Here is a 25,132-nt window from a genome sequence, read left to right on the forward strand (position 1 = left end):
ACATATCTTGAAGCAAGTGAGCGCCAGCAAGCGCATGAGCAAGATTTACATGTGGACACCCATTCTTGTGAAAAGCATGCGCGTCAATATTACAGGCTAGCAGTACCCACCGGTGTACAATGTGAGCTATAGCAATAATAAAAGCTGCAAAACATATTATGCGAAGCACTCTCCCTCATACACTGCAGCAGTGCAACTTAGCACACCAGAACAGTAATCGATAGCATGCGGATGCAGTCACATGCAGGATGTTTTCAATCTTTCCTACCGAATACGTCGGCTTTATGAAGCTTATGGGAATTTATACTGATTCATTCAACTGAGTCCTTCATTATTTTCATGGCAATTTTTTTCTTCTATTAAAGACTGTACAGGCAAGAGAAAAGTACAGTAGTATAGTCTCGTTCAATTGCACACGCTAAGCTTCTTTGGCGGTGAATAATGAGCGAAAAATATCTCTGATCATTCGACATCGAATCCCGGCCGCGGCGGCCGCTTTTCCATGGTGGATAAAAGCAGGGCACCCGAGTGCTGTGCGATGTTAGTGCACGTTACAAAAAACTCAAGGTGGTGAATTTCCGTAGCCCTCCATAACTGCTTCCCTCATAGCCTGCCTCGCTTTAAGACAATAAACCCAAGAGACCAAACCTATGATGGTCCTTCTGGATTCAATTTGCGCTTGAAGTATAGTGAATATAAAGTATTGAGCATACTTTTGTTTGTGGGATTTTATTTTTGATAAAGCACCGTGTTACGGGAGTGGACCACTACGAAATCTGAAAACCTTTATAAATAAGGGCGCTTTGGCATCAAAATCGTATTTCAGTTATGCACTCTACGCACCGTTAATAATGAGGACAGCAGCGTCCAATTATTATTCGTAATTAAAGTTTCTTTCCTGTATTTGGTTTTCTGAGTAACTTAGGTTTTCTCGGCAGCTAGATAAATAATACTTAAGCCACTGAAAATTTTAATTGAAATATTTTCTTGTTTTCTTGAAGCGGAAGACGACGCTTTCCTGCGGCACTGAGGTTTACCCGCAAAATTGGCTACAGACAGGTTTGGTTGTATATCGATTCTTGTTTTATGGCTTATAAAATATCCCTTTGCGGTGAGAGCACTCTCGTATTTTCTAAAACGTTAGAGTACGTCTCCACAGACCAAGTGCAACTTGTCATCTGTGCCCTTTTGAGATAACTACGAGTACGGTGCAGACTGTGCACAAAATTCCAATACATGGACGATGAGAATCACAGAATTCCCTTTGTTCGCTTCCGTGCCTCTCGTGCGTGTAGCCTTGGACACGCAAACGAATAAACTCTGCTATCAAATATTATAACCAAGTATGTAATCATTACCTAGCACACATTTCCTTTGCTCTGGGTGCCACCGCAGCGACTCTTCGCAGAAACAGTCCTCCTTGCTTTCAATGATTGCACATTTTCCAAAAAGGGACGCGCATTCTTCGACTTTCTCTTGCGCGCATGTGTCTACGAAAAGAGGCATGAATGAAAATTGAAACTCCAGTAGAAAATAAAACGGCCGTATACTACATTTTCCAGGGGCACTTTTCGAAATTCCTGTAAGCAGAGAGTTAAAGATAGAAAAACAAAAGTTTTGCACGAACCCTCTCCCCTTCGACGGACACAGTTAACTGAATTACTCTTCTAGCTATACAAATAATCACCTAAACATCTGCAATTAATAACGCATCTCGCTGGTTAGTACAGATGTGAATTCGAAGCAGTGAACAAGACGAAGATATATGATTTCCCAAACGAAGGAAGGCTTCTTTTATAAAGCGACGCACCGCGATCAAGTCCGAAATGGTAAGTCCGAAACCGAAATGGTACATATTGGGCAATCCGGAAGCTCGGTGTAGATGCTATGCCTACTGCTGATAAGCTTCAGTGTGCCCGACGCCAACTTAGAACTGCCTTCTCTACTGTGCGGTAACATACGCTCTTAGTTCGTTAACTACATTGAATGCAAATGTCTAACACCACGTCCATTTAATAACAACGACTTTCTGCGTCAAGCCATAACAGCGCAAGGATTGTGCAGCTTACGTAGATTGTAACAGCAACACAAGTCTTATATCGGATAGCTTATGTCGAGCATAAATGTATTAGACTAATTGTAGGTATAAATGTATTACCTTATTTAGGTAATGCTTATAAAGATTGAATTTTTGCTACAACATCAAGTCATATATTGTTGGATAGATTATACCCAATACAATTTCTCCATATACTAGTCGAAGGTATTAGTTAATTATCGTTGATTAGTTATTTTGTGACTAAAAATGTATCTTTACGTTACAACTCAGTCATGTATCGTTGAAAAGGTCTCGAAGGCTATAATCCAAATTTAAGTGCTAAGCAAAAACCATGCAAACCTGAGCTCAACCACGCATAGTTAAACAGCTGCTAATTTTGCAAATTTTATTTTGCTCCGATGCTCTCACATCATATTGTTGGTAGTGACTGTGCCTTTCCTCGCAGCAGTGTGCGAAGGAAAATATGCAGATGACGTGGCGTAACACCGCTAGTTGTTCGAATCGTGCGCCGCAGTCATTGCAACGCCTCAAAAGCGGACGTTGTATCCTCAATAAGCTGGTGCCTAGACGACTAATGTGCCCAATCTGTAACTGGTGTGGCATCGCCTTGTCCACGGCTTGAAACGTCCCCATGGCACTAACAAATGAACTGGGTTAATTAAATGTGTATTATGCTTTAGTTCGTTTGTTGTATAATTAGAAAAGTTTTGCAGTGAATCGCGTCCGCCGAGACTGAGTGCTCGCTTTGGCCAATATTTTATGCTATTTTCAACTTCTTCCCTTCAGCAATTTTTGAAAGCTTTCTAAACAAACCCTGGTACTTATCGCGCTCAGAGCAGCTTATATGAGCTTGTGAACCTATAGTCTGTGTAACACGCTGCACAAGAACTTCATCTATACGTGCTGTGCAGTCACCTTTATGAAACATCGACAACGACGACCTTTGTGAGCATATTAACTGAAGATATTTTTGAAACCTGCAATACAATTGTGCGCAGTTTTAGCACTGTGCCATACCCAAAAAATGCACAAAATCCCGTAGCTTGCGTCACGTTTAAAATTCAAGGCAATTAAGCCTCCCTGAAGTGAATGTTTTGAAGCCCAGACAGGGACAGTTCATAAAAGCTCGCTTTCATTTTCGACACAGGCTTTTCTTCTGTCTTCTGGCTTCAGTGAATGTCCCTGGACAGAAGCCAACAAATGTACCGTGGGGTAGGAATACGCTCGCCCCTATATGCTTTTTCGAATGGGCAGATGTTATTGCTACATTAGAAGCCTTACTCAAACCCGCTTATCTCTGCTTTAATCTCAAAGTGCATTAAAATCAGAGATTAAGATCCGAAGGCATCAAAAGTAAACCTTAGAAATATTTTACAAACGAAGCCCTCTCTGCAGACGGCGACATTCGTCTCCTCAAACTGGTTGGAACATGTCCAAGATTCCTCCTACAGGTAGATACTGCTACCATTACAGCCGCTCCACCAGAAGCAGCAGACGTGTATGCTGTGAGCCTGCAGTTAATACGCGTCAGTTCAGTTCAGTCGTTCAGTCGTGTCCGACTCTTCGTGACCCTATTGACCATGTCACGCCACGCTTTCCGGTCTCTCACTATCTTCCTAACATCACATAACTTCATCTGCAGTGCCTCGAGGATGCCATCTAACCATCGCGTTCGCTGCCTACCCCTTCTCCGGCAACCCTCAACCTTTCCCAACATCAAATCTTTCTCCAGCGACTCCTCTCTTCTCATCAGATGACCAAAGTAGCTGAGCTTTAACTTTAGAATTTGACCCTCCAATGAGCAGTCAGGGTTTATGGTCGACAATATTGACTGATTTGATCTTCTGGCAGCCCAAGGAACTCTCAAGAGTCTTCGCTAGCACCACAATTCAAACGCGTCAATTCTTCGGCGGTCAGACTTTTTCACAGTCCAACTCTCGCCTCCATACATCACAACTGGAAAGACCATAGCACGAGTTATACGGATCTTGGTTGGCAGACTAATGTCTCTGCTCTTTACTAGGCGGTCAAGGCTAACCATTGCTCTCTTTCCCAGAAGCAGGCGTCTCCTAATTTCATGGCTGCAGTGTCCTTCCGAGGTAATCTTGGAGCCCAAGAAGAGAAAATCTGTCACAGCTTCCACTTCTTGTCCCTTGATGCTCCAGGACTTGATAGGGCAAGACGCCATGATCTTTGTCTTTTTAATGTTCAGTTTAAGCCCAAACTTCTCACTCTCTTCTTGTACGCGCATCAGAAGTCTCTTGAGTTCCGCTTCACTTTCTGCAATTAAAGTGGCATCATCCGCATATCTAAGGTTGTTTATACGTTTTCCAGCAATCTTCACTCCAGCTGAAGACTCGTCCAGACCGGCCTTCCTCATGATGCACTCTGCATATAGGTTAAATAGGCAGGGCGACAGTATGCAGCCTTGCCTCACACCTTTCTCAATCGGAAACCAATCAGTAAGACCATGCCCAGTTCTGACTGTGGCCTCTTGCCCTTCATACAGGTTCCTGAGGAGACAGATGAGGTGAATTGGAACTCCCATCTCTTGGAGAGCTTGCCACAATCTGCTGTGATCTACGCAGTCAAACGCTTTCGCATAATCAATAAAGCAGAAGTAGACGGGTTTCTGGAACTCTCTTGCTTTTTCCATGATCCAGCGAAGGTTAGCAACTTGGTCTCTAGTTCCTCTGCCCTTGCGAAACCGAGCTTGCACGTTCGGAAGCTCCCGATACACATACTGCTGCAGCCTACCTCGGAGGATTTTCAACATCACCTTGCTAGCATGCGAAATAAGCGCGATCGTGCGGTAGTTGGAACAATCTTTGGCACTGCCTTTCTTTGGAATGGGGATGTAAACTGACCTCCTCCAATCCTGTGGCCACTGCAGGGTTTTCCAAATCTTCTGACATAATGTATGCAGAATGTTAACGCGTACCCTTCAGCTTTTGTGCTTGTCCGAAAATAGCGGCAGCTATCTGGGAGGACTTCTGCGATAGCCAAAGCCGCTTAACATTTAGGTTCATCGTGAGGATGTAAACAACGCTAACAGGCATACAACTTTTTTGTCTCACCCGCAGAACAACTGATGAGATCAGAAACAGCACTTCAAACTACTAACAGGACGTGCCCTTTTTTATGGAATGCCGGCCTAAATTTGGTTTTATATGTAAGGCACACGGAGGCAGAAACGAATACAAAAAGGAGGCCAAATATTGGGGCCACACAACAGAGTGTTTTCAACACTGCTGAAATAATTTCTAAACACTTGTGTCACATTGGGAAAAAGTTGTTTTGGGGAGGGCGTAACACTGTTCGTGCGGTGAGCTACTGGATCTTTCTCGAAAGGAGTTGGTGAAAAGGTTTAGGACCCCTTTAATTACAAAGGCCGCAGTAACTTGTCGTCATGTTATACGAGGCCAGTGTGTGATTCGGGTGCAACATTGGACTTCAATTCGTTCGCAAACCAGATATTATGCCTTCGATGCCAATTGCATTTTAGACCTGTTGAGCTGGTAATTACACGACGCCCAAATAGTTTCACGCCTCCAATAAATAAAGAAAGCTGACAGCGGGCAGAAACTTCGACCTGCCGGGCAGAAACTTCGACTAACCTGTGCAGGTGTTGTTATTTGGTACAGCACGCATACTGCCGCTACATTTGCAGAGTGCCTTCTTGTTTTCAACTACGCATGATTGGTTTATTTCCCGGCACAATTTTTCATCTTCTTCTGCGCACGTGATACGGCCTGAAAAAAAAATGAACGTGTTTTTGTTCCATTCTTTTACAAAGCCCTGTCATTATTTTAACTTACTGTTACAAAGTGAAAATGTTTGAATGCGTATAAAAATTAAAATTTCAATTATTGATGAATAATTATTTTTAATTATTAGTATTAATTTTTGTTTTTCAATTTATTCGCGTATGACAGTATTAGTTTTTTAGTTTTAAGAGGCATAGCTCATATCTTTGTGACTTTCCTTTGGAAAATAGGCCTCAATAATAGTTGCTTAATCATAACGGCTGAAACGACAATAAATCTTCGCCATATCCACCGTACATAGTAATCAACTCCAAATAACCATTATGTAGTAACTGCGCCGGCAGCAGCAAGTAGCACGTTAGAAAGGCAAGTGTGGCAACAGCTAAATGTATAATGAAATTTTCAACTGAACACTGTATAGATGTCATCTTACCTATGCAGTTGATGCCATCTGGAGCTAACTGCTCGTCAGGGCCACACTTGCAGTAGTACGCGCTTTTCCCTGGTTCTATAACGTTGCAACCATTCTGGCAGATTTCATTCGCGTGTTCAGTTTCACAGAGGTCTGAAACAAATTATGCAGAGTGTCTTTGGAAAGCATAGTCCATGTTTTCTTGCGGTCTAATTTGTTATCCTAACAATGGCTGCTGAAGGAACCTCCCTTTTTTAAAACTTCTCTTCATGCTGTTAACATCGCGCGCGATAGAGCCAGACATACGTATGACCTAGATGAAAATTCTCCATACAAAGCAGCTCATATACGACAGTGGAGTACATAGTGAATATGCACTTCTTACGCAATAAATATATTTCTAACTGAAAGGGTCATATTACTCGCATCCCATTACGACTCGCATTACGAGGTCGCCTCCTAATTTGAGAGTCGGAAAGAAAGATGTGGAACGTCGTCCTAGCCTACCAGTGGTCGCTCCGAGTCGTCAAAGTCGGATTCAAGCGACAGAGAGCCCACAACTTGTCCTAGCCGTGGCGCGTTCGTAAGAAGCTCGTTACATACGAGGCGCTGGCCTAAATTGTACTGAATGATCAGTCACATTTGGTAGGCGCCGCTCACCATGAAGCTGAACAAATCAGAAATGTTTCATTTTTTCGCCAGTTTTTCTAAAGTGTTAGGTCGAGGCGCTGGGGCCGCCATGGGGCTCGATTTATATCTACGCATCTTCCCTCGCTGATAATCCGAGTCAAAGTGATTCTGAAAAAAAAAGGAAAAAAAAAACTGGCCGAGTTTGTGGGGCACCAGTTAAAGGTTGCCTGTTTGCCTATGTAACGCGGGTTCGAAAAAGGCAAAGCTGTAGCCACACCCATAATTCAGCGGTGACTACACTATAGTATCAAAGGAAGGAAAGCAAATTTAGGAGTAAAAGTGCCTGTTACACAGTAAACTGCATTATAGGACACCGGTTCAATTCACAAACTTCCTTAGAACCGACAGCCCTGCCGAAAAACCCGGAGATATGCCCGCGTTGTCGCGCACGCACACAACAGTAAACATGCGTTCGGCGCGGAGTTACGGATGCTAGCAGGTCACTAGACGAAGCTAAGGCTTACACTGGATGCGAAACTCTACTTGGCCTCGAGGTGCGGGGATGCGTACAACCCACTATGGCAAAAGTTGCACGTCGATAGCTGATTAGGCCTCACCTGTGGCAATAGCCAGCCGGAATATGACCCAGCAAAATCAGAACCCCCTGACTCTTGGAGTGTCAGCGTCGCTCTGATGGGTGAAAGATATCCATTCCATACGCCGACCCGAGCAAAACAACGAGGTGAGCGTGTTTCAGCTCTCGCGGTCACCGAGCGGAAAGAAATGACTGCACAACCTGCTTCGGCCACGATTTGTGGCCGTCCATGTGCATTGCTCGCTCATGGCCCCTCGACAAAATAACGCTCCTAATGTCGCCAGAGCGGCCCAATGAGTACGCGACTCAGAAACGGGAAGAGCGTTAGGAACCATGATTGGCAGAATTTCTCGAAATGGCTGCCCTTCCGAAGAGGGCCAAAAGAACGACCACACTCTTTAAATCTCTGTGGCCCCGCAAGGGGTCTGTGATTAGCGAAGCAGCAGCAGTGGTGGTGTTAATAAGCATAATCCCTCAAACCTATATACACTAGTGCGAATATGTGCAGTATAGTTTACAGAATAAAAGTAACGATGAGAACAGTAATGAATAATGAATGTTTTTTTTTTTTTTTTTTTACATGAGCCCTAGCATAAAAATTTGTAATTTTTGCTCACTGCCGTGGTAGTTAACCTATGTTGGTACGTACGCTTGCATTCGACACGGTTTGGGTCAGTGGAGATAAAACCTGGTTCACAGAAAGTCTCTCCTTCAGGGGCATCTGAAAACAAATAAATAATTTAAAAGTTGGTGGATTCCAAAATTCTGAAATTCATTTCAAATGCCAACCTCTACGCTAGTTTATTTCGGACAGAAATATGTGGTACTGATTTTATTGAGTACAGTAAAAATTATTGCCTAAGGTTGCACTAGACTGAAAGATGCATCTCCAAACCTTTCATGCGAAAATTATACGCTATGGAGTTAGACACTAACTATACCATAACCCTAAAAACAAAGAATGCATCGGATAAACACGATAAACAGTAACGGTTATTTCTCCAACCTCGTGCCCCGTCACTTACTGCCAACTTCCCTATACTCTCGGCCAACTTTTTCTGGCTATGCAGCCATAAATGGCTACAGGGGCGGAGCTTCATTCAAGGTGTTACTACGCTATGTAGTTCTAGCATATCTGGCTTCGGTTTCACTTCAGCCTTTGCTTGACATTAAAGTTTTCGAGCCGCCATCAACGCTAAAAAAGTTTCTTTAGAATACTTAAATCTTAAGTGGACCTACATTCGCGGTTGATGAATATCACACGCTGTGCACGTTGACAAAAATAGCGCATTGCAAAAGCGCACAGAAACTGTCGTGCAGGCGCTGCAGAAGCAGCCGACGAACTTTTCGTGAGATTCTCGGCAGATGGCGCAGCCGTCCCGTTCGCTGGGCATACTTCACTAATTTGAAAATGGTTTGCGCTAACGTTGTACACACTTGCATTGTAGTACAATTCTGATATAATAATAGCGTATATATTTATGTAATGGTATAATATTCCAGAGCACGATTCGAGAAATTTACGAAGGGATTATATCCTGCTGCGCAGTGAGCAAATGCATTTCGGTTGTGTAGCTTTGGCTGCAAAGTCAGAAAAAGTTGCCCGGAAGTATAATGTTCAACGCTTTTGGTCACACAGCATGCATTGCACTCGCGACACTAGCAATTACATCAACTGTGGTCGCTCACAGTGCAGACCTTAAAGTTCCAAACAAATTTTAGCCTTTCTCCAGCGCGCGCCCACAACTTGCTTAAATGGGTCTGCTTTTAGCTGCAGTACGGTCACTAGAAGACGCACTAATTATGGGTAGCGTCGAAACATCCTCGATCGGAACTCAGTTCCAGAAGCAAAGCGCAGAGGGCTGCATAATATTTCAGTTCCGCTGGGCGGCCTTTAAACTGTGTGTGGTGATAACTAATAACATCTGATATTCGAAGAGTTCGTTTGCTGAAACTGCGCCGACTCGCCCGAACAAGCTGCTTTCGAGTTTGATGCTTCTACCTGACTCTATCTTGTACAGCGCACAACCACTAGTGCCTTCCTTAAGGTACATCGAAAATAAAAAGGAATAGAAGTTATTGAGAATTGCAGTCTATTTTCGAATTTCATTTCACTTTCTGCTCGAGGGAAAGGTTTCAAGATTAGGCCTCAAGCCAAGATAGGCGCAATCGATGATTGGGGACTTTCCTGATTAAGCGCTGCAAACTTTTGGGACCACTTAACGGAGCTTAGGGAGGCAATGTGATAACGATGTGTTCCGGTCTCAATGCGAACGTATGTGAGTTAATGAAGACAACATGCAAAGCACAGCACAAGAGAGCTGCTTATCCTCTGACTGAGAGCCCCAGTGTCAACGCCCGTAAGAGCAGTTGCGCGTTGCTGCTTTTACGCTGGGTAAAATATTACATTGAACAGAAGCGTATTCCAGGGCTGTTGCCGTCGAGTGGATATTTAAGGCGATAAAAGATTCTGACTTCGCTTCATAAACGAATGAGCACATTATGATGATTTTTTAATAATAGGAAGGGTGATTATTTCAGGTTATCAGTTCATCCGCTACTTACTGTCGCATTTCTTTGAATTCCAGTTCTGGCAGCAACGTTTGTCCCTCTGCGGCTCAGGCAGCCGGCACACGTCATGACAAGTCAAGGTAGCGTTCAGACACGCCATCGCTTTAGGACAAAAAAGAAAGGCCTGCTGAAATACTTTGAGAATCTCTACTCGTAGAGGGCGAGACATTCTACATCAGTTTTTGATGTAGGTCATTTGAGGGGAGCTCTAAAAACTAGCCGTAACATCAAGGTAGAAAAGTTAAGCATGTCTTTAGAATATAACAAGGCGCAACTGCAACTTCGAACGTTCCTTTTGAATCTAAAACAGAGCTCAACGTGAGGTTTCAGTAAGTAATAATGGGATAATTTGTTATACAACGGTCAAGGGGCTCTCTCAAAAGCCACTGGATTCAATCTCTTTCCCCATCTAATTCTTGGTATTTGTATAAGTTTAGTCAATGGCTTCTTTTCTCGCTATGTTCACGTGAGTCTAGCGCAAAATATCAGCTATGCACAGTAACGTATGCTGCCGACTAGTTGTTTCTGTGTACTAATTTTAAAAAAAAGGCCTCATGCCAACACCTGGCACTTTGTTTTAAAAATAGGCAGATGGGCTTTTATTGCTCGTTCCTTACCACTTGGGTAAACCCGATCATGTCAAAATCAACAATAACGCCATAATTATCATTTCAACGTGTGTTGTCGTATAGTCTAGACTGACTTGTTTCCCAACAAGTTTTCCTGAGAGAAAAGCTGCGGTGGTTTTTTCTTTGTTGTTTTTCGCTTAGAACCGATACTGCATCTTTTAATAATTGGGAAAAGACCCTGGCGCAAAACATTGGCGCACACAAAAGAGAGAGATGAGGGGACAACAGACCGGCGCCAGGTTCTTTTCCCAATTTTTTAAAGATCTTAAATCAACTAGCCCGATAACATGCTTTATTGAACCGCTATTTCAATTTAAAAGGTATCAGAGTCCATTAAAGTAACTAGTTTTTAAGTAGAATAGAATAACGCACTGGTATAGGGCGTCTTCTCTTTGTTCTTTGTGTCACTTCAAGAAAACATACCTTTTAAATAAGTACAAAAATGTTACCTGTCGACGTCAATTCGGCGACCACATCAGGGCCGAGAAAGGGCAGTGCAGTTTCCGGAGACAAAGCTACATGACAAATTGTTTATCTCAAATGACTAATTCCATAAGAGCAAGGTGACCTCGAGACGCACGTAAACGGCGCTTTGAAATATGCCAGGCCACTGGCTCCGATTCCCAGTCCATATTCCGCCACTTAATGGTACGTTCACACAAGGGAGAATTGTACCCCATACAGTTAATAGTGTACACAAGTCCCATAAACAGAAAAAAAAAAAAAAGAAACTGCATGCTATGGGCACCGGCTTGCCTAACTTGAGGCGTCCCCCACACCGGGGACTGAGGGAAATTTCCCTCGCCAGCCCTCGCACTCCCTGCCTCCACGGGAAGTCAGCCAGTGCTCACAGCATCAATACACGAACCAGGCGATCTGTTGGACAAGCTGACTGAACACATGCTGCGTCGACGGGAGCCAGATCGCAGCACACTCGACTTTCCGACATGCTGGCGTGTCAGGTCGGGCCGCCGGCCGACGCCATTACAAACTTCACACCCCCCCTCCCTCATTAAGAATTCCCTCGTGGATGCCGCCACGAATATATCAAGACTTTCAAGCGTGATAGTGACGTTTGTTCCACCTCCTACAAAGATTTGTAAGTTTGGATGGGTCGTTAGTGCCTCATAACAAGGCCCAAAAACAGACGCCATTACTTCGAAGTCTTGAAGCAGACTGTGTTCACATGATGTGAAGGGCATTCATGCAGCTTTGTAAGTTTTCGCAACTATACCCATATGTGTTTGCAGCGTTTGAGTCACAAATCGTTAAAACAGACAAGACGTATACTCACGCTCGCAAATGCCATTTTTCAGCTTCGTATGTGGAGGGCACTGGCAGCTGACGGTGTTGTCCTCGTTAATTTCAGCGAAAGTTTGATTGTTGGCGCATTTTTCCACAATGCTATTCTTTACTGTGCGTAAAAAGCAAAAACAACAAAACGTGTGAGATCAGTGCCAGTTTTGAAGTAGAATAGCTGAGTGTGTTTAATTCCAAGCCCACAACAACTTGTACTCTTTTTGAACCCTGCAGCATGCCTTTTCATACAGCGGTGGCCTTGTGGAAGAGCATCCGCCTCTCATTCGGAAGGTACCAGGTTCGATCGCTGGTGCCGCCGGGTACCCACCGGCTTTTCAATGGGTACAAGCTTTCCCCCGGCGTGGTGCTCGGCTCTTGGGGTGAAACGTTTGGGAAAGGGGTCATAGGTCTCAAATATTTGCTCCGATAGGGCAGTGATCAGTTCCGCCATCGGACAACAGTAAGTCCGCCTTGTGTGGCAGAAGCCCATTATATGGCCCCTTTTTTTTTTTCTTCAGCCTGGCCTTTTCAGGCCCTTAGTTGTTCGAAACTTTAAGCCCTCGAAGGAACACAGCAGGGTTAGCAGAGCCTCTTTCAAACGCACACCCCTGAAAGAGCCGGGTGCCGGGCCGGGGGACGCTTGTGCCCAATTTTACCCGGTGGGTGTCCGGCTGCGGGTTTCGAACTGACCACCTCCCGCAGCCGAGACGGGCGCCCAATAACTGCACCATTAGTCTTTAATGATCTGGTCATGTGGCCATGAAAAAAAAAAGGGCGAAGTAGAACTGCCTCTATAAGAAATGGAATGGTTGGAGAGAAGGAGCGTTTAGGAGGCAGAGAGCAAATGCTACAATTATGGTATACAAAAATAGTTATGTATTCTTAGACTATGAAGAGTAAATACCTATTACAAAAATAATAATGCAACTCTATATTTAGCGTGTGCAGCAAAGTGTTTGCACTGTGTCAGTACCCAACAGGCAAGGTTAGCGTGGGCTCAGACCGCGACCTACTTTATGGCCCATATCGCGCTCTATGGGTTTCTTTTGCCTCCTTCCTTCAAGGTGGAAGAGCTATAGTTGTCTAACCAAAGCTTTGCTTGTTCAAAGTTTCTTTCCTGACGCCCTACTTTCAAAATACTCGAATGGCGCTTATTTTATCACTACATTATTTCTGTTCCCTTTCTTGCAGGTTTCCTTGGAGCCGTAAGGTTACTGAAGATGTAGCCGTTAAAAAAAGAATATTTATTCAATTCACACACTTTGATTATTGCGCGCTTTTTATTAGTTTTATAAAGAGATCGAAAGCCGATATTCTAAGGCTATCGCTTGGTTAAACTTTCCACTTGATAAATTTCTATCAAGCATAATGTAAGGCTCGAAACTTGATCTGCTCAATTTTTAAGCAAAATGTATTCACTTTATACTTCTTCTCTGATACATGATAGTTAGAAGTTGATTGAAAAGAGAGCCCCTCCAGCATCACTCCTGTATCTCGACACGTTTACATCGCGCCTTTTAACTGACCCCTAGTAGGCCATAGTCGAAACAAGTAATCTAACCGCACCCCATTGCAACCTAAACCCAACGTACGTGTCGCCCCGTGTTGCGTCTTCGTGGGTTGGTAGCGGAAAACATTCACTGTTTCCTGGTCTTTCCTAACCACAGCCCGCAATTTCCGCTAAAGTGAAATCTTGCGTGTTCGACATTATCATGAGTATAACGCTCAAGGCGAGTTGGGGTAGCATAAATATGCGAATTCTAAGGCTGAAATATCTCAATATGCATGTCTTCAATTGTCTGAAAAGGTACGCTCGAAACACAAGGATTGCAATAGTCACTGAATCAAACTTTCGCAGTGTAAAGCAAATTGGCCACCATAGTTCAAAACAGTTAAGCATTGGCCGGTTGTCGAAGATTTGCTCTTTGCTTTTGAGCTTTTGCTTACTGAATTACATTTGATGGCTTCAGAAAATATTATCGAAATCAAGGCGAAACAAAAACCCGTGTTGACTTTAAAACGAGCCTATTCTGAGACAAAATTGCTGTCATGTATGATTTCTGACATTAATTTGCCCCTCTTCATGCCGCGTGAGTTTTTGCTTCAAATGCGCCGTTATTGATCATATTTTTTTTTATCTCACAGTACAGACACCGCTTGTATATCAAAAGGCTGCCGATTTTGAAAAAAAAAAAAAAAAGGATGATACACTTTTTGTTCGAGGTTGGCGCCTGATATCGAGATTTACGATCCTTTCCGGAACTTACCCCTCTTAATTTTCTGTTCGCTTATTATCTTCATGACAATTAAGCATCGCTTCACCCGAATAAACTTCGCAGAGGTATTTTAACATCCTTAAAATAGGCCACTCCCCATTCAAGGAAGGCACTGGGCAACGCTAGGAATAGAGTAAAACCGCTAAAAATAGCATCTACTCAGCGCGCACTAACTTCCCCAGAAATAAAGGTCTTTTAAATTATTTATTTTAAGGACTAACAGCCGATGCACAGAACACGTAGTTGCCTCATTTGACACGTTCTATCCTAACTGTTTGGGGAGGCACCAGACGCAAAATAATATTGCAGTTGCCGGGAGTAGAAGAGTGAAAATGAGACGTTACCTGTGCAGTTTTCTGTGAGATCAGAAAAAGGGTCGCACCGGCAGGATGCGGGTGCAGTGCCGTTTTGGTCGTGACATTCACCTCTCTCGCATTTTTTCACCATGCAGGATTCCCGGTCTGTAGGGGATGAGGCAGTAAGTATTGATGGGAACAAAGATTCGCTTTGAGGATAAGGCGGCGAGCATGACAAAAGGTTGCCGGGGTACATTTCCTTCCATAATGTGCCTCTGTGCTATGTATGTCAGTGCAGCACAATTAAAAAAAAAAAAGCTATTTGGCCGAAATTATCCGGAGCACTTCTGCGTGTCGTACCCAAGCAGAGATAGCTTCGTGCCGGTGTATCTGACAAATCAGAAAAAAAAACTAAACTAAAAGCTACGTGAAAGATACAGCTGGTCACTTTTGAAGCCACATGACCTCAAAAGCAGCTGAAACTCAGCAATCATCAGTAGAGCGAATATGGCGGCAGCAACAAACCGTGTCGTCATAAAGCTCTACTGGTCATAGCTAAATGGTCGGTTACAAAAAAATTGTTGCAACAAATGAAACTAACTTATGATTAAAGGGCCAGTAAAACGACCATACTCATAGTCAACATCATATTAGAAAGTTAGTTCACATATATGTAAACTGTCCTTCCAGCGTACTGCAATTAGAGATAACAAAGTTAAAGCGCAATGTGCGTTTGTCTTTCTATCTGTCCGTGTTTCTAGCGCTGTTTTAACATTATGTCCAACCATCTAGCCCAACAAGCCACTTTGCTTAAAGTACCGGCGTTGCCCGAACACCTCGCGGCTGCTTCACGAGTGCAATGACATTCAGCCGTACGCGGCAGCCGGTTCGATATAGATGTTTTGAAGGCGATGCTCACGCCTAAGCTTCACGCATTTTTTGTCTAAAAGATTTACCGCTCCTGTGTATAATCAGCTCCACTATGGCCGTTTACAGTACTTTAAATACTACAGGGAGCACCGCACGTTTGATCTGGTTAGGGCCTTCCGTACGCTTTACTTTAGAAGTATGGTCAAGGTTTCAATTCAGGTATTTACCGCAGATCCGTTTGTTATTGTTATATGATACGTAACAGATAGTTGCACGTCGTTTACGTCTGTTAAAAAATAACGTTTTTAAACGATGCCACGGACGACAGTGCCCCTATATGCCTGCTTCTCATTAGTTGACACGGCTTTCAGCTTTCGTCATTCTTTGAGATAAATTGTCAGCGTCATACAGCCCTCCCGAAGCCTTGAATTTTACGTCTTGACCTAGTAGCCTTCAGTGCATTTTTGTTTTCAAGGCAATAATTCGAGGTAGTTAAATAATAACAACGAAATTCGGGATAGTGTTGAAATTGCATGCGCTTAATTGTCCAACCGTAGTATTGCTTGTCACTGAGTACCATAAAAGAAAAAGAACCTCATCCGAACTGCTCACATCTAGACAACGGCACTCTTTGGAAGCAATGAAGCGCAGCTACAAATTCTACAAAAACAACTTGAGAAAAGCCAGCTTCCTCTTTCGAAAGTCGTCGTACGTGTTACTGCGCGCCCAGTGGCATAATGCTCATCAGCGCCTAAAAAAATAGGGTATAAATCAGACGCGCACTTACGATAGCACCTCTTATCAGTTGCATTAAAAAATTGATTCTCTTCGCATCTGCAGATGTACCAAGTGTTTTCGCCCCGTGGCTCACACGGCACACTTCCGCACTGGATTTTTCCACCGGTCGAACAGATATCTGAAAGCGAAAGAAAGGAACCGAAACTAATGTTTTAAAAGAACTTTTAGACGGGCTAGATGGTTTTCAGCTTCAGACGACATCCTTAGCGCAAAAAAAAAAACACACGCACACGAGAGAAAAGGCGGGACAAGGGACAAGCGCTTGTCCCTTGTCCCGCCTTTTCTCTCGTGTGCGTGTGTTTTTTTTGCGCTAAGGATGTCGTCTGAAACTAATGTCCACGCAGTATAAGCAGAGGAACGCAATTATGGAGCGCCACAAATGACAAGAAAGAACGGCAGAAACGAGATATAATATTGATCATCCGGCCAAAGCTAAGACATTTCGCTTATAGTTTCGACTGAATTGTATAGTAGCAACAACCTTTTGAACTTGTAGTTGAAATTTATTTACTCACAAAAAAGAGGAAACATCAGAAAAAAACTCTCAATAGCTTCACAGGCTCTCGAGCCCCGAAATTAACGGCAGCACTCCAACCAAAGCTTAAAAAGATTATAAGAGGGTATTTACCATAAAGAAATCAGTAAAAACATTTTTCTGCGTGAATGTAATTCTTGGCTAACGGCCTTTTCTCAGCACTCAACTGTCAGGTAAGACATATTAACAGCTGGGAGCCCAGCTGCCGCGTTACTATGTCTTACTGTCTTGCTTAATATAAGTCTTGCGTAACAACTGGGAACCCAGCGTCGCAGTTCGTGTTGCGATGAGAAAATTAGAATTTCTCGGGAATGTTGCACTGGAATTCATTATGAATAAAGCATCGGATAAATTGTGATTATAAGGTTACGATATGACGCGAACGTAATTGCGACATGCAAAGTTGAAACGCAAACTATGCGCTCTGAAAATAAGCGTAACTATATGAAAATGGAGTCTGTGCCAGCGTTGCCGTCTGGTGAAAATCGCCATAAGATTTTGAAAATTGTCAAATATTACAACTACTTGCTTCGATGCACGCGAATGTCTACACCAAAACAAAATCTGCTTATTTCACGGGAAAAATGCTTATGCCGCAATTACTCCCCCAAACGTTTATTCCTTCCAGGCAGTGAACGTTTTTCTAGACAAGATGTTTAAGCACCACGATTTTCTGCACAAAACGCTGAAGTCAAGAATTTTCAACAAGGAAGATCATAGGCTTTCTTCGGGAACGGGTAGCATTGAACTAACTTTATCACGTAATTTCACTTCTGCAAGCATCATGAGTCTAACCTTTACGAAAATACCGTGCAAGGGTGGGAGAAACACTGCCAAGACTTTCCCGGTGACTCACCACTGAAACTTAAACAGCGTGTTACTGTCCATTCTGCGATTTCCCAAGGCATGAGTGGACTTCGCTCTTCACGAGTCTTAACGCCAACAGCAAGGGCTGCTTTTTTTTAATTTCAGCTTCTGCACCTGACTGATAACCCGAGCGCTATGGAAGTACAATACAGAAGAATTGTTCCGAAGCTTTAGAATGAACGTGCCGTATTCGGCACGTAGTTCAGTCGTTCAATAGTGGCCGACACTTCATGACCCCATATACTATGCGACGCCAAGCTGTCCGGTCACCCACTAACTTTCGAATACCACTTAGATTCAGCTGCAATAACTCGAGGATGCCATGTAGCCATCGCGTGCGCTGCCTACCCATTTTCCTGTGCCCCTCAATCTTTCCCAGCATCAAGGTTTTCTCAAGCGCCTCCTCTTTTCGCATGTGGTGACCAAAGTAGCCGTGCTTTAACTACAAAATTTGACCTTCCAATTAGCAGTCAATGTTTATTTATCGCCAGTATCGACCGACCTAATCTTCTTTCAGTACAAGAAACTCTCAAGAGTCTCCTCCAGCACTACAATTCAAAAGCGTCAAGTCTTCGGTAATCAGCTTTTCACGTAACAGGATATCTTACATGAGTATGATAGAAAAATAGACAATATGTACCAGCTAATACACGCCAATTTAAAAACCTATCGATTAAACGTGTATTCAAGTATATATACAATACAAACGAAAGAAAATCCTCAAGAGAAGCCGGCGCTTTCATAGCATGCTGAAGTGTTCCTGCGAATTTCTTTTTACCTTTTACCCTCTCTAATGTTCCTTCGTTTTCTCCTCCACAGGTTTTTCACTCATTTTACTTCATCTATACATTGCCTCGACTTAGCTCTGCTTACGTAATATCAAGTTGTCTATTTTCTGAAACTACTTCCGCATACCATATCCCATTGGTTGCTTCATAAAACTCTGCGACACCTAATGATAACTCAAAACCCGCTTTCATGCGTTCAACATGCGCTGAACACTTCTAAACCCAGTACCACGCATAGGAAAGGGAGGCTGCTCTAACATTATGTTTCTGTATTGTGGTGTTCCTTAAGTTAATTCTTTGATTTTGAGCCATTATCAAGCTCTACATTTTTTTAATTCTCCGTGGTACTTGGACCAGTGTTTGTGGTGTTGGTAAATATAATTTTACAGATTGTTGAGTACATATGCGGCTTTATAAGTTTCATATATGACGTTCAATACTGCAAAGACAAATCCTTTTAAAGATTTGCATTTGTTTCAGATTACCACCCGTTTTATGTATTCTCTTCCGATCTTGCAACGTTGTCGTGATGTTCCGAACCCCTTACGCTTCGCTCTACAATGCACTCCGTGAGTACAATCGAGAAATTTTAATTAATTTCCCTCTTCCTGAGTGTACAAAGCGTTTTGCGATCCACTCACTTGTTGCCGCAGTCGAAACTTCTTGTTCCCCTAAAACAAAAAAGTGGAAAATCAAGTAACCTTTCATTTCTCATGTAAAGCACACAGGTCACCAATATATTTCCTCTCACTGGTTGACAGCAGCAAGCAGTCAACGCGGGACAACTGAAAATTTGAATATTCCAGCCCGTCACAAAGAATATAAAGGAGGTGCAGCTATACATGCATATTAAGTAAAATAACCGTCTCGCCGCCGAGGACAGGTGCTATTTTGTACGAGCAGCAGCTCATCCCCTAAAGGCTCCTAGGTGCTGCAAGCCGCATGTTTAATCATCTTCGGCCGATTGTATGCGTATTCAACCAGGCGTTTGTCGGTTTCTAAATTTTAATATAAGCGATATCCTCGGCTGCGCTCACTTTGTTCATGTAGGATGGCACAAAGCAGACTTTTCCGCTCAGTCAACAGCTTCTGTGTTGCGGTGTCAAAATCGAGCGGTGTTTCAAGTTTTTAAGATGCTTACTTGCCCTGGCATCACTTATTCCGAATAAGTGATGGAGAGCCAATGACCCCGATCGTACGGAGGTGCAGGATTATGGTGTCAGTCATGAAGGGGGGAACGACGACGATTATAAAAATATTTGCAATTCCTTGTATTTATGTGATAAGCTCCGCTAGCTAGCGGTGTTCTAACGCAGTCGCTACATCTTATGCCAAACCACAGCTGCGTGCTACCAGTGGCGCCTTCTGTGTAGGTTTATCCCGGCCCGCTCAGGAGCAAGAGCGCTTTTTACCACAAAATCCGCATAGTAACCCAATTTATTTCACTGGTGTGGAGGCCGATTTGTCTCAAGTATGAATTCAATATCGTCATTGGATGCTCTTGGGGCGCATTTACGTCCAGCTCGGGATGGTTTACACAACTAATTTCTGTGCAGAAACACGTGGGCTTTGGTGTCAGCTTACGCACCATTTCGGCAAACTAATCTTCTCGTTTAGCCGAAAATGATAGCTAACAGCGTTTTGCTTTCAAAGCTTCTAATACGAAACTGCGGCCTCATGGCGTAAACTTAGGGCACAAAAATTTTATTTGTTGGCATGCTTCGGTGTATGATAATTCCGATTCCGGCGAATAAACAAAAACTAAAGCCCGCTGTTCTCACGCAGGATTACGGATTCGCTTTTCTTTTTCTGGCTTTTTATTTTCATTTTTTAATCAGTGGTACATTAGAATTAATTTGGCACAAAAGACTGGTATGTCAAAACCTTTCGCAAAGTGTGCCTGCCTCAGTGATCTCCTAAACCTTTCTAGTTTACCAGCATGTCTTAGTAACGCAACAAGTTACGGCTCACTAAATGTGAGAAAACAATATAATCATAGCTATCTAAGCACTCGTACACAACACGTCTTGAAAGATTTCTCAATACATCTGTCGATGTTCAAAATGCTTAAAGGAGCTATCGAGTCAGCTAAGAGAATTGGGGAAATGGCACTAGTATGATTTGACTCATTAGTTTTCTTATATTTATAGGCTACAGAGAGAGAGAGAATAAGCGCACCATCAACTAGCGATCAAGGGTAACCTTCAGAGGGCACATGGTTTTTTTAACTTATAAAGAATGAGCCCGTCAAATGAGACGGTATGAAAATAGGAGTCGCTCCTTCCTGCGTACAACGCAGTTGCCTCAATTATATAATATGAAGTGTATACATACTAATGCGTCGAATTTAACGCGTTGAAAGATGGCCGGGCAAAAACGTGACGGCGGAGATGAAACGGCAAGGATGGCGATGAACTTTCAAAAACCTTTGTTGTGAATGATTCACGCATATATGTATACACTCTGTTCACGCCATGGCTGTGCTTGCACAATTTGGTTAGGTCTTCGTCTGAAAGGGAGAGGAGAGCGTAAGGTAGGCGTAACTGACACAGGCTTTTTCCAGCTTACATACACATTTGCCTTAATTAGTAGAAAGAGCAAAGAACGTATTATACGAGTAATCGTGCGATCGGAACAAATATGCAATATTCTAAAAGCTTGTGTCTGTGCCGTCTCTAGCAATCTCTCCTACAAAGAGCTGAACTACTTCCGCGTGCACTGACAATAACCATGGCTTCAACAGAGTGGCAAAGGCGTGCATTATCCACATTAAAAGTTGTTAGAAGTTCAGCGTCATCCTTGACGTCTCGTCTCCATCCTTGAGATTTTGCGCTGCCGTATTTTCAGGCATATACAACTTTCGGTACTGTATGCACGATTGCGTAGTTAATTTAGAAAGTGCGCCGGAACGTTCGTATAGACGATATATTCAACATGTCTCCCTAAGGCAGAGTCAGAATTGCTGCTTTGCGTGGGACGTAGATCTGTCACTATGATTGCAATGGGAAAAATGCACGGCGCACAAGATGGGCATCCGCGAACGCTTTCTTAAACAGATTGCGTGTATAAAGTCGCATGGTCTTCAATTTGAGGTGGCGTATCGCTCTTTATAGTCTACGCAGCGGCAAAAATTCAGGGACTCGAAGAGAGCTAGCGCTTTTGTGCCTTTTGTTCAAGGTGCCACTTCCTGCATCCTACCTGCGGACGCTGCAGCTTTGGTGTGCACGGGCGAGTGTGTAAAATTTGCTCTAAACAGAAGATGATTGCTGTGAACCTACGTCCGCGACCTCACGATTTCTTGTTAGAGCTGGAGACGTACTAAGGCTGTATAGTTGCCGTACCACAACAGTTTTTTTAGCGAAAAATATTTCAGTTGTAATGCGTGTTAATGCCGTAGATTCGCAGAGCCTCGAACAATGCTTTAAATTTCCGTTAGGACCCCAGCTCATAGCCCATATCAGGACTGGTAAATGCCACTTGTCAAAGACTCGCAAATGTGCTATTGCGTTCTGGTGGACGCGATGTCAGACTAGTTTGCCGAATCGAGTTTTCCCAGGCTGCTATCTTTTTATTCAGGTTATACTAGACGTATACGGGCATTCCAAATAGTCGGTTAGCTAACTCGCGCTCTTATGGGTAAACCGTGTCTAATGACATGAGACGACAAATCCAAACTTCTGAAAATTCTGCTGTCCGAAATACTGTGAAATAAACTTGGCAGGCTCCAATCTGACAAGAACTGCAGCATATATTTCATCACCACAACAACCGCGATGCGGCAAGCGACCACTGAGACCTTCACGCAAAAGGGAAATCTAACAGGGTCCAATGGGGCAAATGTATTCAAGCGGCTATCCTGCTGTATTCATGCTTATCTGTTGATTTGAAGCCTGACAATTGTTGGCCTCGATCCCAGCACTGTTTTTCTAGGGCGCTTGCAGGAACTATGAGAACATCCTTGCTCGTGTTTGGTGCAATCACAGCCCAAAACAATGCCCTCATGAGACGTTAGTCTACTCACATCGACAAGAATTATCAACTTCAGCTCGTTTGCCTCCGCTATGAAAGTCAACTCTTATAACAAGTCGTAACATACCCAGCGAAGCTTAATGAATATTGCTTACAGTTATGAAAAATAATTGACATTCATGTAAACTGCAGCCGACGATTTAGAAAGCAAAAGTTGAAGCGCTTCAGCATCTATTGGCTTTCAAACGTTTCTGGTTATTTTAAATAACTCTGATGGTAGGACGGCACTGATGACTAATTAGTACTCACGCACCCTAGTACACCGTACCGCTCGTAACCATCTGGGTGACAGCTGACTTTCCCATAAGCCATACATCCCCAAAGCACTCAAATGATGTCAGGTTGAGAAACACCACATTGGGGGAGGTTACGGTAACGAACTCAGACGTCCGGACCTTTCTTCAGGCACTAGAATGAAGGCCGATAAATGGTTCCCTTTAAGAGATGCCACTTAATTTTAACCTTTATTTCCAGTATATGCAGCTAGGTTGAAAATCAGTAATACGTCACCGCATAAAACCAGCAGACGTGAAATGTGAAAGCTAGCATAGCACCGGTGATTGTTTAGCCCGAACCTTACCTTGAGTCTCAGCTGTACTTATACCACGGGTGGTGCCAGGCTTCTGTGCCTGCGCCGTGAACAAGCAGAACGCGGCGGCAAAAACAACTGTGATCGCACGCATTGTGATCGTTTCTGCCTGGCTTGACCGGCTTCTCTGGACGTATCTCACGGGCTTGTGTTTGTTCCGTTTGCAGGTTGTGCACGTAGAAGCGTTATCGGCGTAGCCTTGTTCTGCTTTATCGCGCGAGTCTCGTTTTCTCCGCCGATACCTCTGCGCATTAGCCGAGAGACAGTGGCTTCTCCTCGATAGATAAAATTGGAATGTCTCCACAAGAGTGATATGCGGCGTGCGAAACGCAAGTAGGACCATGTAAGAATGCGCAAAGATGCGTTACCCAGGGGTTGTATAAAATATTGTCGTGTGCGGTATTGTTCATTGCAATGTACCCGTTAGTATTAGTGTTCTTTTTGCCCGCATATCTTTATCGCGTACATATCCTCTCTTCCCTGTCCTTGTCAGCAATTTTGTTGCTACACTACGGAGGTTGGCACAATTTCATACATGGCCCTTTATAACTTGAGGAAATGTGGGGGTTTCGCCCTTATCAACTGGCTTCCGTTCTTTGGTCAGGGAAGGTTCTCTCCGTCTGAATTTGTATTTCTCCTTTCGTGATTGTAAAATTCAATGTCAAATACAATGCAAGCCACTTTAACCTGAAGACTTCAAGACGACTCTCAATTCACCAAGCCCAAAACACCAACTTCCACATTTATGCCAAACAAAGCACAGCGATTAAGTGATTCGCTGTGTGTAATGCTGTAATTACCTCCGCTCATTTTATTTACCTTCGTCCTTCCTCTCGCCCAGCCAATCTTAGCGATGTATATGTTCTTTTTTACCCGGCCATAATACTAACAACCATCACGTCATCTTTGTCCACATTTGACTGTAATAAACCGAGCAGTTTCTTTCATTTTGTCTTGCGCGTGGATTATGGGACTTGCTGATGCGTCCCTAATAGTGACTGTGCTTTCGTCACGAGGCTCAAGCGCATAGTTAAGTTCCAGCAAATTCGAGGAAAAAATCCCCGGGAAAAAGAAACTTTCTCGCGAAGTATACTATGTTGTCAGCCTTCTGCGATATTTCCTTCCTGACTTGCCTTCCGTGGAGGTGCTAAGGCCCGTGCAAATTACTAACTCTGTCAGGTAGGAAGGATGTACTGGCTGCGTGCCGGGAAAAGAGGTTTGTAGTTACCTCGATGTCATGCCATGGGAATACCGATAAGATAGGCGTCATCCAAACGGCGTTTCGTATTTTGTAACGGCATCTCATAGGGTTCCAATTCTGCTCAGTGAAGACGTCCGGCTTTAACTTGAGAACACGGAGCAAACTGGCATAATTCTTAATGTAGTCTGGCCTACAGATCGGTGTCCCAGCGGTGAAGCCGACTGGGGATGGCAGGATTTGTGTAGACCATGAACATCATTTAATGCGTTCTACGATAGAGGTTCAAGCTCCCACAGTGAATCAAGATCAGGGTTCTATAACAGCTGCAAAAAGTATTTTCTAAACTGGACAGACATTATGGTTTCTATCAAGTGAATATAATATTATTAAGTCGCTCCGAAGCCAGAAAAGGTTTGGGAGTGACAAACTACCTTCATAGCCCCTTTATGGCGGTTGTTTTTTACAAGAACGCCTTTCAGTAATTCCAAAAGAGAATGCCCGAAATCATGGCTGACCTTCTTGTGGTCGTGAAGGTGATGAACGATATTTTGTTTTTTGGCTACAAGAACCACCAACACGATTCAAGGCTTGGCTTGCTAACATCTTGAGAAGGGGGGCTCAATTCATTTTAACGCCGAACAATCCAAGTGTGTCCTTGACACAAAAAAGGCTCATATTTGGACCATTTTCGAAGCGATCATGGCATGCAACCCTACCCGGCTAAAGTAAATTCCTTTAAAGAAATGAAGCTATCGAGCAATGTAGCGGAATTGCGCAGCATTTGGGGCATGACCAAACACTTGGCGTGCTTTCTGTCACACCGAGCTGAGACTACCGTTCTTTCAGAAAATTCGATATCTGTTATCTCCTTGGCAAAATGCATGGCTTTGTACGACCCTCGCGACCCACGATTCCAGGCGC

General features: G+C 43.5%; 1 protein-coding gene and 2 long non-coding RNA genes across 3 annotated transcripts in view; 1 reads left to right on the forward strand and 2 right to left on the reverse strand.

The window, feature by feature from the left end:
• Positions 1 to 5,088, reverse strand: part of LOC146185049 (uncharacterized) — an 18,745-nt gene extending 13,657 nt beyond the window's left edge. The window contains exon 1 of the mRNA XM_084605790.1: positions 5,001 to 5,088. Within this exon, the coding sequence (XP_084461916.1) occupies positions 5,001 to 5,088 (88 nt within the window). The remainder of the gene's footprint in view (positions 1 to 5,000) is intronic.
• LOC146185048 (uncharacterized) overlaps positions 1 to 25,132 on the forward strand; it is a 310,168-nt gene that overhangs the window by 19,262 nt on the left and 265,774 nt on the right. Inside the window, exon 2 of the long non-coding RNA XR_014707963.1 lies at positions 18,873 to 18,961. This is a non-coding gene — a long non-coding RNA (uncharacterized LOC146185048). The remainder of the gene's footprint in view (positions 1 to 18,872; positions 18,962 to 25,132) is intronic.
• Positions 5,697 to 10,136, reverse strand: LOC146185050 (uncharacterized). Its single transcript, XR_014707772.1, has 4 exons — positions 10,029 to 10,136; positions 8,113 to 8,184; positions 6,260 to 6,391; positions 5,697 to 5,811 (listed from the first exon to the last, which is right to left on the reverse strand). It is a non-coding gene; the product is annotated as an uncharacterized LOC146185050 (long non-coding RNA).

The sequence above is a fragment of the Amblyomma maculatum genome, chromosome 6 (assembly GCF_055883805.1).
Source record: "Amblyomma maculatum isolate TAMU_Amacu chromosome 6, ASM5588380v1, whole genome shotgun sequence".
Lineage (NCBI taxonomy): Eukaryota > Metazoa > Arthropoda > Arachnida > Ixodida > Ixodidae > Amblyomma > Amblyomma maculatum.